The sequence below is a fragment of the Nanorana parkeri genome, unplaced genomic scaffold, assembly GCF_000935625.1.
Source record: "Nanorana parkeri isolate BGI_ZX_2015 unplaced genomic scaffold, ASM93562v1 scaffold524, whole genome shotgun sequence".
NCBI classification, from domain to species: Eukaryota; Metazoa; Chordata; class Amphibia; order Anura; family Dicroglossidae; genus Nanorana; species Nanorana parkeri.
In genome coordinates this window covers 318,766-335,642 of record NW_017306792.1, presented here as the reverse complement: position 1 = coordinate 335,642, position 16,877 = coordinate 318,766, and the positions used below count along the sequence as shown (strand labels likewise).

Here is a 16,877-nt window from a genome sequence, read left to right as displayed (position 1 = left end):
TCTTTAATCATGGATTGATGGGATCTGTAGTTCTCTATTGCTGGTTGCCATTCTCCATTGCTGTAATTAATGATTATGCAGCAATAGAGAATGGCAACTGGCTATAGAGGACTACGAATCTCAGCAATCTCTGATTGCCATTCTCCATTGCCAAATAATCATCCATTGCTGAGATTTGCAGTCCTCTATAGCCGGTTGCCTTTCTCCATTGCTGTAAAAACATGGATTGATGGGATCTGTAGTCCTCTATTGCTGGTTGCCATTCTCCATGGATTGAGTTACAGTTCTTCATATATTACACACATCAAAAAGGTGGTGGTTTTTATGAAGGCACTGCACCACACAATTCAATATTTTATTGTTTTTACAAAATGTAAAAGGCATTAAAAGATTGCAGAAATATCTGCATTGGAAAATACATGATTCACAGTGTTTGTTTTTATGATTTATATGGCATATTAAGTAACCTTCCAGGTCTCTCCCATAATTCAGGATAAAAGCTTGACATATCACTGATTAAGTGGATTATCATGAACAACATTAACACTTAAAGATTGTAATTCCTCCAATGGGGGTCACAATCATAATCTTTAAGTTGATACAATTTAAAAGTTGAGGTTGTGTTGGATAAATAGATACCATCCCTGCCAAGCCTTAAAGTAGAATTAAACCTTCTTTTTTTGCCTATATCTAACGATATATGCAAAAACATTTTTTAAAAGTCACCAAAAAGGTTATTATTTATTTGTGTCTCGGCCACTAGCTCCCATCCGAAGATCTGAAGATTCCCGAGCGGCCGAGAAGGATCTTGGGGCAGGAGCATGGGCAGTAGAGATCTTCGGCCGGGAGAGGAGGAGAGACACAGGGGAAGTCAATGCAAGCTGCCCAGCAGTGTGCACACGCACAGACACTGTGGGGGACAGATGACACAACAGTCAGTGTTGGATCAAAGGCCGGCACCAGTGCTGGAGGGGCTCGTGAAAACTACTGGAAAGAAGGTCAGATCAAGAGGCATCATTTAAGGTAAGTCCGTAAAGCAGCATGGGGGGGATTTTGACTTTAATGTCACTTTAAAACTGCACACGCTTGTGAAATGACAAAAAAAACGACAGTACAAAAAATTTACATAGGTTGATGCTTTAAAAGCCTTTACCGCTGATTTAGAGATAAAAGTGAGCAATGGCCCTAGAATTATTGCTCTCACTCTGACATTTGCAGCGGTATGTAATGTGTGGAGCTATCATATACACTGAGTGGCCAGATTATTATGACCACCCCATCAGTACTTCGTTGGGCCACAAGATAACTCCACGAGATGACTTCGTTGGGCCGCCTCGTGACTCCACGAGATGTTGAAAGGTGATGCGAGGAATCTGACACTGCACTGTTGCCCTTCTGTTGTCTTGTGCCAGTCTTGCCACCCTGCGTTCTGCCCTAACGACTAGTCGCTGACGGCCACAATTCGCACGTTCAGACCCAGATTTTTTGGCTGACAGTCCAGTCTTTAAACACTTTAACAATGAGCCCCACTTGAACATTTTACGAATTCTGCTGTTTTGCTCATCCTCGCTCCATGGCTCCGAGCGCCAACAATCATCCCACGTTCAAAGGCTGTTAAATCTCGTTGTTTACCCATATCTTCAGAAAAAAATCACTTCTACTGTCGGGGTAAACAACCTGCTTCCCTATTTATAATGGTCTGGCCCTCTAGCAACTTCAGCGTGAAATTATAGCTAATTTGCCTACAAACGTCAGGTGGTCATAATAAACTGGCCACTCAGTGTATGTCCTAAAAGGTATGCAAATATCATCAAGAACTGTGCAAAAACAGCTATATCACTACATCAATCACTGTAACTAATAAAGTGCTGAAATTTCAATAAAGTGCTTTCAATGCATGAAATTAAATCATACATGTGATCTTCTTTCAATTTACAAATACTCTGATACTTTAACAAATGATATTAATCAACTCAAAGTGCAATTTAATAAATGTGTAATATCTATCAACTACCTCCCGGCCAGCCGTTGTGTATACACGGTGTGAGCCCGGGACCAGCATAAGGCCTCTGTCACAGGGGATCAGAGTGAGCTCGGTACACGAGCTCCCTCCGGTTCCCTCTCCGCTGTCAGAATGCGGAAGTGGTGCATATTACATCACTTCCGCATTCTCGTGTCACTATCCAGCTTCAGATGCTGGAGATAAGCTGATGAAGCAGATCTCTGCTTCATCAGCTTCTTCAGGGGGGTCCTAGGTGACATTAGGGGTCTTGGAGACCCCTGATGTCTCCATAAAGAGGACCTGCCACCTCTTTTGCTATCACATAAGGGGGTTTCTCAGCCCCCTCTTTGATAGCAATAAAGTTAAGTGAAAAAAAAAATAGTAAAAAAATTTAAAGTTTCCCCCCAAATTTTTTTAAAGTTACACAAAAAAGAATAAAAAAAAACAATACATACACGCATCTAAACATGCATCAGGTGCGCATACCTGCGAAAACGACGATTGCGCCCATTACGCCGCACATGTTACATATCGCCGCGAACGTCGGAATGAGATCAATAGTTCTAGGGCCATCAATCACTGATAACACTAAACTGATGAGTGGTAAAAGCTTTTAAAGCGTCGCCTATGGCCAATTTTGGGGATGCTAGCTTTTTGCGATTTTGCGAGTGCGCACAATTTTTAAGCTTGGCATGTTTGGTGTCTATTTACCCGACATGACCCCGACTTTTATATTTTACCAAAAAAGTTGGTAATATTACTTGTTTTATAACATAATGTAAAACAAATTTTTTTTTTTTTCAAACTTTTCAGTAATTTCTCCTGGATATAGTAAAAAATAAAACCCCCAGTGGTGATTAAATACCACCATAAGAAAGCTCTATCTGTCCCCAAAAAATGGTATAAAATTTATTTCAGTACAGCGTTGCATGACGGAATAAACGTCAGTCAAAGTACTGCAGCGCTGAACACTGAAAAATGGCCTGGCCAGGAAGGGGGTCTAAACACCTGGTCTTCAAGCGGTTAAAACCTTTTTTTCACAGTTATTGATGCATCCTTCAGTTCAAGACATAAAAGAAAGTGCAGAGTGCTCTAGTTGGTTAATGATCCTTTCTATTGTGATATTTACGGGGTTATTCACAAAGCTGCCGAACCTAGTGAAGTGAGCCGAACAACGACGCTGACCTGTCATTACAACTGGGCGGCCGTTGTTCTTTATCTATTTATGTTAGACATTATAATATAAAACTATTGCATTTGCCATATCTTCTTTATCTTTCTCTTTCTTTACTGTTTTTTCTTCTCTTATTAGACATTTACCCCCTTTCACTAAAAATCACATCAGCATTCAACTCTGCATGCTGATATGAAATCATCAGCATTGATTAAATAAATAAACACGTTTTTCTTTTACTTATAATTACTAATTTTCTGCTTCCTGGTTCTCTTAATCATAAGTGACGTAGCCCATGTCTAAGTGATGCATCCTGGGAAGGTTACATTACACTGCATTGCTAGGAAATCTCATCTGTAAACTGCATAACCTTGCAAGATTTTAGGGGAAGCCAATTTCCTCAACTGAGATCATGTGCATAGTCACATGTCCTAGTCACATGTGTCAGAGTTCCAGGAAGTAAAGGGAGATCTAGTAAACTGCCATTAGTTAAAAAAATTGCCACAGTGAGAAAAAAAATAAGGTATGCAAAGAATAAAAAGCCGGCAATTATCTTGAAGTATCTGTTCCTCTTTAAGGAAGCTCAAGTTTTCAAGAAAAAAATGATAGAAAAGACATATCGTAAAACTTTAATAGCAAATACATAGGAGATCCGAACAACATTCACGAATAGACTATTTGATGCTCAAAACAAATAGGAAAAATACTCAGTTCACACTGAATTTTTCATTTCCAGATACAACAAGTTTACAAAGTTAGAAAATCCAGTGAATTGTTGGGAAATACTTGTTTACTTTTTATACGTCTAACTACTAAAACATGCTTACTAAAAATACTACAAATAAATACATTAATTCTTCAAAGATCAAAAATCTTCAGCAATGTTTAAAGTCATATTAAATTCAAAAAGTTTTTAAGCTGTTTCAAATGCTATTACAATGAATGCTTAAATGTTTTAGTTTCCTGCAGTGTCAGCTGGTACACTGAGCACTTTTCCTGATATTCTGTTTTAGGATGGCTCATTGCAGGGTCCTTTGGAGCCACCCTTGTGTGTGCTAGTACGATGTGTGTCAGGGTCCGGATCACACTTTTGTTTGCCTGAAGAAGGGACTGCCTGGTCCCAAAACTGAAGCTGTCACACGTCGGCTCTATTGATAGAGAACTGAGCAATCACATATTCTCCCTGCAGAGAGCGGCGACTACTCCCTCTCCACATCTCGGAAAGAGACCCCTGACCAACAAATAATGCTTTGCCACAATAGGTCAGGAGGAAAACTACAAAATCCTTAGCTGCTGGTACATTATTTAGTTCATATTGTGTCATTATTTAGTATAGTGCGGCACATACATACTTGCATTAGGAGCCCTACCATCCTCCACAGAATATTTTCAGGCTCTTTGGACCACTGCTGGCATTACGGTGTGGATTGGGGGACTATGCTTCACATTTTGTGGTCATGTTCCTTGATATCTGCCTTCTGGTCAGTGGTTTTTGAGATTTCTGAAAGGATTATGGGCCTTCAACTTCAACCAAAACTGAAAGTTGCTCCCCTCTTTCTACTCCCAGGTTCTCTCTCTGTAGCCAAAAAAGGCCTCCTTCCTTATGGTGGTGAGTATATGGTCATTTTGTGGCACTAGAAATCAACTCTCCCTCCCTCTGTTAGGGAATGGGTTATTGAACTCAACCAACTGCAAAACATGGAAGAACTGACAGCACACCTCCAAGATTGATTTCAGCAATACATGTTTAAATGGAGTATCTGGACCAATTTTACTAGCTCTAACCACTTTCAAATGAACCTGACATGAACCCTGACTGACCACTTCTTTGGGCTGTGCTGTGTTCTCCAGCAGGCAATCATTCTTACTGCTCTTCAAGGAAACTTTTTTTATTTCCTTTCCTTCCTTTTTCTTGATTCTTTTTTTTTTTCCGCTTACTTTTGGATGCATATTTCCCCCCTTTTTTTCCCTTCTCCTCGTAGGAGAAGGTCACACATGTTTGGGTGACATTGGACCAATGTCGGTTAAGTTTAGCCGTTTTTCATTTTTGTGATACGATCGCAGTTTGCCTATGTGCTGTTTGCATAATGTGTATTGCATCTACCTGGTGACTATTCTTGCCTTTTGTTTTCTCTCTTTTCTTGTGTAAAACTAATAAACTGTTATTATTAAAACAAAAAAACCAAATAAACAAACAAACAAACAAACCCATACAGTCATTTTAGCAGGGATATTATAAAATAAATTCCCTTTATATCCATTAGATGGTAATGTAAGAAATAGAACAAGTACGTTTACTAAATAATCAAAAGTTTTTCTCGTTACTTTTGATATAAATAAATAAATACACTCTGATGAGCTGTAGTGGTTTAGAAAGGTTTAGAATCCTTATAGAAGTTGTTTTTTGTAAGTATACGTGTAAGATGGAGCTCTGCCTTAAGTGGTATTAAAGTCTAATTTTTTTTACATATATCTACTTCCAGCAAGCAGTAGATATATGCAAAAACATTTAAAAAAATAAAAAGTTGCCAAATATGTAAAAACTTACCTGTGTCTGCGCAACACGCTTCCAGCTGTAGAATCCAGCTTCTCGAATGGCCATGCAGGAGGAAATGAGTGCAGACGCATGGGCAGTCGATATCACCGAAGGGGAGAGGTGGAGAGACACAGTGGAAGTGAATACATGCAGCCGGGAGTGCGCACGCCAGACAGACTTTGTGGGACACAGAAGACAGGAGGATCAGAGAGCGGCACTAGCACTGGAGGGACTTTTGGAAACCGTTGGAAGGAAGATTTTTTGGGGGGAGGAGGGGGGAATCAGCCTTTAATGTCACTTTAGGTTTCCATTTTTTAGATGCAATGAGGGAAATGTATCAAAACTGGTGCAGATAGAATAGAGAGCAGGTGCCCAAAGTAACCAGTTTCTCTTTTCAGTTTGTTCAATTAAGCTTTGAAACTAAAGGATAGAAGCTGATTGGTTACAATGGGCAACTGCTCCAGATTCTGTCTGCTCCGGTGTCTTTTTCTCTACTCCTTCTTCCACTGCCTCTACTGTTGCCTTTCTCTCCCTTTTTGTATTCCTGCTACCCTGCCTGCATTTGTATTCTTGCCTTCCTTTCTATCTTGGTAGGCTTGTGTTGGCACTGAGGCTAAGCAATCATTTATTTTTTATGAGAATGCAAGTTACTATTCCTTACATTTCTCACATAGTAACTTGTATTGTCATAAAATAAACGATTGCTCAGTCTTATAAAATCACTAGAAATTCTTGTGATTGTATATGACTGAGCAGTTATAGAGACCTTCTGTACCCCTCCTGTGACCTTCCTGAGAACTCCTGAGTCCTTCCGCACCCCTTCTGAGACCCTTTGCACCCCTTCTGAGACCCTTTGCACCCCTCCTGAGACCTTCCGCACCCCTCCTGAGACTCTCGGCACCCCTTGTGAGACCTTCCACACCCCTCTTGAAACCCTCTGCACCCCTCCTGAGACCTTCCGCACCCCTCCTGAGACTCTCGGCACCCCTTGTGAGACCTTCCACACCCCTCTTGAAACCCTCTGCACCCCTCCTGAGACCTTCTGCACCCCTCCTGAGACCCTCTGCACCCCTCCTGAGACCCTCTACACCACCATGAGACCTTCTGCACCCCTCATGAGACTTTCTGCACCCTTCCTGAGACCCTCTGCCCGAGACATCAAGCCAACACCCCGGAACAGAGCAGCAGCACAGAGTATGTAGCAAATTTATATACTATTATTCTGCATTTTTATTTTACAATTGGCTATTGCAAATTGAAATAGCCAATAGTAATGTCCCAATGCTTTTCAATGGGAAAAATCATTTTTTTTTTTCTATTCGGACATGTGCGTGTCAGAATAAAGAAAAAAAGACAAAGCAGTGTTTCTCTCCTTGGCGGCGGGGAGCAGGAGACTCCCGGGGCGCCAGGCAGAGTTTACTGTTTGGAGATCAGTGTCCCTGGTTAGCTGTTAACCAGGGACGCTGATCTCTCTGAAAGTGGCCGGAGCCAGCCGTAAGATCACGGCTGGCTCCGCCCAGCTGTCAGAAGCGGCTTTCAGCACGGCTCAGCCGAGCCGATGCATATGCGTTCGGCTCGGCTGAGCCACTCGGCCATGATCGGGAGCTGTACGGGCTATTGTGAATAGCCCGTACAGCACCCCTTTGGTTCTACTGTACCGAAGGGGTCCTGGGGCCGAAGCTAGCCGAAGGATCGGCCGAAGCTATGGCCAGATCCTTCCACAGCTTCGTAAATAGACCCCATATTGTCCTTTATAGCTGGCGGTATTTTGCAGTGCTGTATAATTTAACAGTTTCATCTTGTATAGTTTTATTTTTTTCTACAAATCTGTCTTTAAAAACATGGCAATTTTTTTTTTGGGGGGGTTTGGGGGTGCAAGTAGCTGGTCTTGTCTAGGGCACAAAATAACCTAGCATCGGCCCTGACTGCCCTCCTCTATCTATACTCCAGTCTTTCTTTCTCTCTGCTTCCTGCACTCTTCTCTCACTATACTTTGTCTTCTCATTTCTCTCTGCTGCCTTTCTCTATCTCTCTAACTGCTTTCTTCTATCTGTTCTGCTGTATCTCTTTCTCTCTGCTCCCTGCACCCTTTTCTCTATATATTCTGTTCCCTTACTATCTGCTGTGGCTTCCTTTGCTGTACTCCTGCCTCCTCAGCTCTAAATTTTTCCTCCATCTCTCTCTTTCCTGTCACTGCTGCGTGAGCCCCCTTTTCCACTACATATGCACTAAACATATAACATTAACAATATGTTGATGGTTCTTTGCATTGCGCAATTATGACAAGGTCACAATACTGCGTGCATGGGATCTTGCCACCATATTGCTGATTAAATTTTGCCAGTTAGATCCCTTGCATGCATGGCAGAAGTGAAAGGATGGATATGTCAAGGTGCAATAGGCTTCACTGAGGAAATTCATTTTTAAGGATCATCTAAAGGTGGACAGATTAGGAGATAAGTGGACAGATTGTGGACAGATTGGGATAGGGAGTTCCAGAGGATGGGAGACATCCTGGAGGTGAGCATTGGTGAAGGTGGCAAGAGGGCTGGAGAGCAGGAGGTCTTCAGAGGAGAGAAGAAGTTGGTATGGGTGATAGTTTGAGATAGGTGCAGTGTTGGCTGCACCATCAGCAAATTCATTACAACAGGAGCTAGTGGACCCCGGTTTGTTGGGAGGTGCATAATGGGGACATGGCACGGTGGATCTGATAGTGGTAGCTCTACCACCACTCTCTTGTACTATACATTTATACATTCTACATTTATAATTTGACTTACTATGTATTAATTAATATTTTTCATTAAATAATATTCAAATATATATTTTTATATAATTGACAGGGAAGGCTGACAAAAGGATGCATATTTGAATACATTGCAAAAAGGAGCCTCATGATTGTGCTTATCAGTGAATATGTTTTAAATTGAATGTGTGAATGTAAGGCTAATTAAAAACAAGCCAAGATCGTTTAATTAACAGTGAAAGAGCACATCTTATTTACTCAAGAGAATGGCATAGGACATAGACTACCTTTATGAGTGTGTTAGTCACGTGACTCTGACAGGCTGGTGATGGCCTTTTGGCAGATAAGTTTTAATTAGAAAATTCCAAGGAGAAATGTTTCAGTTCAGAGCAGCGGAACTGAGCTGTGCCAGACACTAGGTGCTAAAAGGTCTTTCACCTTTATATTGCTACTGCAGTACAGCAGCTTTATCCTGAGATGGGCTATTGGATTTTGAATGAAACCACAACTTTTTTGACTATGGTAAGTATATGTAATAGCTCATATTTATGTATTTTCTTGCTAAGACTGAGAATGTATTGTTTTGGTAATTATAGGAAGCTTAGCTATAGAAAATTTGCATTCACTCATATATTAGCAATTCCTAGCTACTGATATTTATTACAGTTAAAACTGTGATTTTTGCTAAAGAAACTGCATTGTTTATGGTGACAAGGGATCTATATTATTGCTGTCTTAAATTTATTAAGCTCTTTATTCATGCTGGGTGGTGCTGTCATATTCTTTGGCTTCTACAAACAACAAATCATTTCACCATTAAGTAGCTGCTACTGAATTAAGAGACTGGAACAAACTTTAAATATTTCATAGTGCACATAAAATGTGCTAGGCTTCTTATGCTCTTCCTGGTGTGAAACTTTGTCTTGTTACATAAGCACCGGCAGATTATCATAAGCTACAAAGTTGCATTTCAAAGAGATTAAAATGTGCAGTCATAGTATGGTTCATTATTGATTGCTCGGTGATGAGCTTTTTGTTAATGGAACTACGCACACTGAAGTGCTCTGCTTGGTGTAGTGGTGCAATTTTGCATAATATGCTTTAATATTGATTTAATTTGATAGATTTTTAGAATTTGTGCATGAATAAATTATTTCATGCTATAAGTTTTGTCAAACAAAATAGAAAGACAATTAGTTGGCATTTTGATGGGGTTGGGTTATTTTGGTTTTATAATTGCATGTTTTATATATGCTTTATTTTCCTAATGCAATACATAACATTAAACATACAACCCATAACATTCCTTATGTTGGTTGCAGGTCCTTTGGCTGGGATTAAATATATACATATTTACAGACAACTTTATCTGGTATGAAAACGTAGATTCCTACTACTATACTCGAGTCATCCTGGGTGTAAGTATGAAGTCTTCTACAAATATGTTGTTAGTAAAAATTATATTATATACTGCCTGACAAAAAGTCACCACCTGGATTTAGCTAAGCAAATAAGTAAGAGCCTTCCATTGGATAATTAGTCTAGGTTCAGCAACATTATGTCCCCAAAAAATTAGGTCAGCTGCCTACCTGAATGTATGAATGACCAGGTTTTTCCATCAATGGATTTTTTTCTTCCCTGGTGGCACATTGGGCATATTCCAAGATGACAATGCCAGGGTTCATTGGGCTCAAATTGTGAAAGAGTGATTCAGGAAACATAGGGGTCTATTCACTAAGCTGCCGTAGGCAGCCGAGTGACTATCCAGATAGCAAGGATAACTTGCCACAAACTTGTGGCAGGGTTAAATTGTAATTCGTATTAACTTGCTGCACACATTCCTGGCAAGTTGTAGACTTGCAGAACACTTGCCGCACAAGTTCTAGTTGACACTTTTTGAATTTGTAGCAAATTTGCTTGGCAAGTCTACAGCAAGAGTCCTGCAGGTCTTACAAGAGCTCTGCAAGTGTACAGCACTTTTGCAAAGCACGTTGTTCTGGACACTTGCAATGCAGACTAGCTTTAATTGTGCAACAAAATTGTGAAGCTTGGCAAGTCTGCAATAGTTTAGCAAGTCATTTTCAAACATGCAGTTCAATTGCTTGCTATCTGGGTAACCGACCCCAAGCGAAGTGAGCCGAAAGCTGTTCGGCTATTCACTTCAGGCTGGTACGGCTTATTCCAGCCGTATATCGGCTGAAATGAGCCGTACATCGGGTGGCTTCGTGTGGCTTCTGTTCGGTCGAACATGCCCAGCATGTTCGGCCGACCCGAAGTGCAGAAGGAATTTGACTCAGCCGATCCAACATCTGGATCGGCTACGCCGAACCTCCGGCAGGCTACTAGCTGCTGTTCGGTCTATTCTCTTAGATGCCGAACAACAGTGAGTAAATAGCTGAATGCCGCTGAGCGGCATTCGGCTCGGCTGTTCTGCTCGGTCCCTCTGTGGACCGAGCAGAATAGAAAAATAGTTTAAAAAGTTTTAAAAAAGATTAGAAAATGATTGTGCGGAGCTAGCAGTGACAGCTAGCTCCGCCCAACTGTTTTATATTGGCCAGGCGGTTCTGCTGCTGTCAAAAAAAAAACCCGAACACACCATAGGAATGCATAGCTAGATTCCTATTGGCTATTTCACTTTGCAATAGCCAATAGCAAACTAGCTTTTGCACCCGCCTTCTGCTGCTGTCAATCACCAGAGGGGAACCTGATGGAGAACTGCAGGTCCCTCTCTGCTGATTGACAGCAGCAGTGGGCGGGTGCAATAGCTAGTTTGCTATTGGCTATTGCAAATTGAAATAGCCAATAATAATCTAGCTATGCATTCCTATGGTGATTTCTTTTTTTTTTTTCTTCTGACGGCTCCGATGTCAGAAGAAGAAAAAAAAACAAGCAGGGAAAGGTTTACTCTGCTCGACCGAGCAGAGTGAACCTTTCTGGGAGATAGTGTTTCTCTCCCGGGCGGCCGGGAACCTATTAGACTCCCAGAGCGTCCGGGGGAGGAATGACAGATGGCGTTCCTGGTTACCAGGTAACCAGAAACGCCATCTGTCATTACACACTGAGAACACGAAGAGGCCGCTCTCAGTGTGTAATGACAGCGTCCCTGGTTGGCTGGTAACCAGGGACGCTGATCTCTCTGAAAGTCGCCGGAGCCAGCCGTGAGATGATGGCTGGCTCCGCCCAGCTGTCAGAAGCAGGCTGTCGGCCGGCCACTCGGCCAGCTTCGGCTTTCACCTCGGCTCAGTCGAGCCGAGGCATATGCCTTTGGCTCGACTGAGCCGCTCGGCCGACTTCGGGAGCTGTACGGGCTATACTGACGGGCTACAGCAGCCCTTCGGTTCTACTGAACCAAAGGGGTCCTGGGGCCGAAGCTAGCCGAAGTATCAGCTGAAGCTACGGCTAGATCCTTTGGCAGCTTAGTGAATAGACTCCATCATTTTAATGCGTGCATTGGCCACCTGAGTCCATATCTTAACCCCATGGAGAATCTTTGGTATGTGCTGGAGAAGACTTGTGGTCCGACTCTCCCATCACCACTACAAGATCTTGGGGAAAAAATGAATGCATCTCTGGATAAAAATGAATGTTGTGACATTGCATAAGCTTATCGAATAAATATTGGAGTGTGTGACTTTGTTGCTGGCTGGTGTGTCGCTCAGTATAGCATGCAAGTGTAGCCATCCCACTGCAGTCCACAAAAAAGTTTTAGTAGCTGAGCAACACTATTTTCATAGATTCCTCTCCTAACAGTGCAAACTTGGAAAATAAATCTTGTGGTGAAACTAGATATTTGTAAAACAGTTGTGTATTTTTTTCACTCATTTCCAGAAGACAGTGGCAAGATTTCTAGTTTTCAGTTCTTGAACCAGACTTTTTTCTATAGGTCAAGGGATATTTTATAGACATCTATGGAAAAAAGGATGCAAGATTATCTAGTTTTCTTTGTTATGAATACTCTAAAAATATTTCAAAGGAAATACATTATGATTTGGCACAATCTCTCCACAAAATAGCATTTGATGGATTATTTTCATCATTGTCAGCATATAGCAAAAATGAAAAGAGCAATTGAATTGTTATAAACAGCTGCAAACTGATATTTTCCCTGAAAAAAAAATGACATATTGATTTCAATGTTTCATATGTCTCAGTGATAGAATTGCTACAATGTATGTGTTACCAATATAGAGAAAATTATTCCTTTCCTGGCAGAACTGGGAAATTTATAGGTTATTATTTTCATTCTGTTTAATGAATTTAATAAACATGACAGAATAAGCAACAAATTGTAATGAACCACTTCTGAGTGATGGCTTTCTACTCTTTGTCAGCAACTCACTCCCTTAGGTCTTGACTGTGCATGCCAGCTGTTGACTAATATAGAAAACTACAGTGCCAGTATATTCCAACTGGCATGGGACATCATCACCTGACAAATTCAGTTTAGTGCCTACGGAAGGCATGGGTTCTGCACTGTAATCCAAATCAGGGCAGAATGTTCTGATGAAAAAAAACACATTTCTTTTATATAAGTATGTAGAAAATAATAAATAGCCCTTCTTCAAATGTTAAATGAATTATATGTGCATACTGATTTAAGACTAAAATGCATAAACAAGGTAAAATATAATAAACTATACAATGAAATGCCCCTAAAATCTTTAATATTTCTTCACAGTCCTCTTTGGCTTGGGCTAGAGCTTCAGCGATGTGTCTGAATTTTAACTGTATGCTGATTTTGATTCCAGTTAGTCGAAACTTCATTTCCTTACTTAGAGGAAGTATGGTGAGTTAAATTAAACAGTTATAAGTGTATGTATAGCTTTGTCGTCTGATTATAACATATGTTTGACATGTTTCTATTTTATGCTCCACTATAGCAAACATTTGCTATGGTTATAGCATTAGTGGTGTATAGACCATTATTGTTTGAGTTTGTTTTTTTAGTGCTGCAGTGGAAATATGAGAAGACTGCTTGACAAAAACATGACATTTCACCGACTAATTGGATATATGATTGGCCTTCATTCAGGTAAATTAGCTTTTTTAAATTTATATTATATTCATTTATCACTTTTCTATGTACCAGAAATCGTTTTTTAAGATATGTATGTGAACAATGTGGACTTAAATTGTATTACAAAATACAGGTAACTGCTCTGTCAAATTGCAACCAACATTCACAGTTGATCGTTCTTAGTAAACATGTCTATCAGTCATATTGGATTGAACAAACTATTGAAGTTCCAGAAATGTGTGCTGAATGTATGTATATACATATTTGTGTAATAAATGTGAGTATGTCTATGCACCTATCTTAAAAAAAGACATTAGAAGTTAGAGTGGGGAATCAGACTGGACCTAGGTAAGTTCAGATAATAAACCAGTGGAGATAGCATCTAGTATACTGATCACAGGCAAGAATGTTCGAGGATTATAGTTGCATTACACAGATCACTGTTCAACCTTGGTAATAAAGGTGGACTGTGATTTCTTATTTTCCAGGTCTAGAATTATGTTTTTGGTCCCCTGTATATCATGCTTAGTAAATACTTTAGCTCTGACAACCTGATTGAAGAAGTCATCAATTAGTGTTAATGAATACTTTTGGTTTTTTTGTGTGGCAATTTTGCCAAGACCTTTGTATAGTCAGGGACACCTTTCCTTTTTCCTCAACTACAGGTAGAGGATTTTAGAACTGCACCGCCACCTTTCAGTTTCTGAAAGATTAGTGACCCCAGTTTGCATCTTTTTTCTTAGCACAAAGAGGTGAGGCAAAAAGTCTAACAACAAGACTGGGTATGAGGTAGTAATTGGTCATATGATTATAGTATTAGCCTACATAACTATAGATGAGGATTAGTACTGATTAATTAGGACGTTTTGGAAATCCAAAGCTACATGGTTCTTAATCACATAGATCAAGGTGATATTGGCTCTGTAACACAGGGACACCCCTGTCTGGGCTGTCATACATTAACCTCAGACGTTGCAGGAATATTAAAAACATTCTGTTATCTGGTTCCAGGTGTGTGAGGCCTGAGAGAAAATGACAGTTTGTAGACACTCTAGAAGTTCCCAAATAAGCGGCAGTCCCCCTAAGAGAACCTATTGGGAAAAAGGATCTTTAGGTTAGTGGGTAGATTTTTGGTGGGTAGCCTCTTGAGTGACTAACTTTAGCCTCACCCATTGAAATGTTGAGGGCCTGGAATTTTCCCATGAGTTCCTCATTGAAGTTTAGTATGGGCTCTATTGTTATGTTGTCATTAAAGGTATTAGCTGAGGTATTATAACCACTTTTGCACTATATTTCACCTTTAGTAGCATGCCTTACACCAGGGGTGTCAAACTCAATTTAATCGTGGGCCGCATCAACATTATGGTTGCCCTCAAAGGTATCTGTAAGACTATATAAATGTATCTAATCTTTATCATAATTGCCTCTGCATTCGATTATCACTGGTTTTAGTAATAACTTAATACGTAGATCTGAAAGTAGAAGTCTAGGAAATGGCCTGGTGGGCCGGATTTGGCCCCTGGGCCTTGAGTTTGACACATGTGCCTTACACAAATGGTTTAGTGCTTAGGTACTTGCAGTAGATTATGCAGTGGACTATAGAGGCTGGGCAGGGTGGCTGAAGCACTTCAGGGTGTGGACAGAAGCTTAAAGGAGAACTATGAGGTGAGTGAAAATCACTCGACCTCATAGTTTGAGCCGACGTGTGACAATGAAAGTGTCACACGTCGGCTCAATAGATCGGGAAGTGAGCGAACACATACTGTTGCTCACTTACTTCTTGATCATCTCCCTGCAGAGAGCGGTGACTGCCAGTCACGGCTCCCCGCAGGGATTCCCCCCATCACCGCTCCGATCCTCCAGTGCTGAATGGAGGAACAGATGGGGAGGGGGCGGGTACAGCTGGCTCTGCCTCTAGATAAGCAGAGCTCGCTGTCAATCAGCCAGCTGGGTGGCTCTCAACAGCATTATCGGGATCTGTCCCGGCGGTCTCAGTATACTGCGAGCTGTAGCTTGCGATATACTAAGCTTTGGGTCATGGGAGGATGCTAGTATATGTCCTCCCGTGACCCTTAAGAGAACTATGGGGGAAAACACTTACCTCATAGTTCTCTTTAAAGGGTGGTAGGGCAGTCTGAAGTAAAACAAGAGTTAGCTTAAGTAAAAAAGAGGGTAACACTCAGAATAGAATTTATATAGAAAGCAGAGATCAAAGCCAACTGGGCATAGATGCTGCCAAATGATCAGATTTTATTGACAATGGTTACAGGAACTACTCAAAACCAAACAAAGGGGCTAAACCTTCCCTACTCTTTTTGAAACTAAAAAAAGTTTTACCCACACTTTAAAGTGGCACTAAACTTAGGAGTTATATCTTAAAAATGCATTAAAGTACCCTAACTATTACAAAAGTGTAGCTTTTATGTGCTGTAGATCCTCATATAATCTCTAAATTACAGCTGACACTGTCCTTGCTTTTGGAGGGTGGCTACTTTTGTTCCTCCTGGTCCCTGAATGTGTTGTAAAGTATCCTCTGCTCCAAACACTCTCCCATGATAGACTATAATTTCAATGCAAATTAGCTAACTAAATGTGAGATTATAGTCCATCATGGGAGCAAGCTGGGAGTGGTGGCTACTTTACAACACACACAGGGACCAAAGGGAACAAAAGTAGCCTCCCTCCAGAAGGAAGGAGAGTATTAGCACCAATTCAGAGATGATTTGAGGAGCAACAGCTCAAATAAGGTACAGTATTGTTAATAGTTGCGGTACTTTAATTAATACATTAATTATTAATGCATTTTTAAGGCTTAACTCCTAAATTTAGTGTCAGCAATATCAGAACAACAAGACACAGGAACATGGTCAATCTAGGAACACAGAAAAAAGAGTTGCGCCAACAAGCTTGTCAAATGAAGCTAAAGTGAAGGCATGCTGTACTAGAGTGTACAGCTCTCCTGTGTGCATAAAAAAGCACTGTTGTACACAATGGGAGACAGCAGGAGAATTTGGAGTGCAAACGGCAGCAGAATATTTTAAAACATTATAATTATTATTATTATTATTATTATGTAAGTTATTTTAATTGAATGTAGCTTTAAACAAAAACGGTGATGCTAGAGTAAAGAGGGCACAGTATTTTATAGCACATTAGAATATAGCACATTATACTTTATCTCTGATTTGTCACATAAAATGATATAGGAAGAATACTTTCAATCACATAATATAGCTAGATTTCTTACAGAGAATTAAAGATCTCAAAATAGTCGTATCCTGCTGAAAGTATCCACTGATGCTTTTCAAGCATTGTTTCCAATAATTGGCTCCTTCTGCGTTTAAAATATACAAAGCCTACTTTATTAGCATCTGCCATTATCTTGCTGCGTCAATAACAGGT

The 16,877-nt window shown here is 40.5% G+C and overlaps 1 protein-coding gene across 1 annotated transcript in view; it reads left to right on the top strand.

Moving 5' to 3' along the window:
* The first annotated feature begins 8,935 nt into the window (after positions 1-8,935).
* The window catches only part of NOX3 (NADPH oxidase 3), a 36,877-nt gene continuing 28,935 nt past the window's right edge, over positions 8,936-16,877 (top strand). The window contains exons 1-4 of the mRNA XM_018561442.1: positions 8,936-8,980; positions 9,781-9,876; positions 13,137-13,244; positions 13,406-13,490. Of these exons, the coding sequence (XP_018416944.1) occupies positions 8,936-8,980; positions 9,781-9,876; positions 13,137-13,244; positions 13,406-13,490 (334 nt within the window). The remainder of the gene's footprint in view (positions 8,981-9,780; positions 9,877-13,136; positions 13,245-13,405; positions 13,491-16,877) is intronic.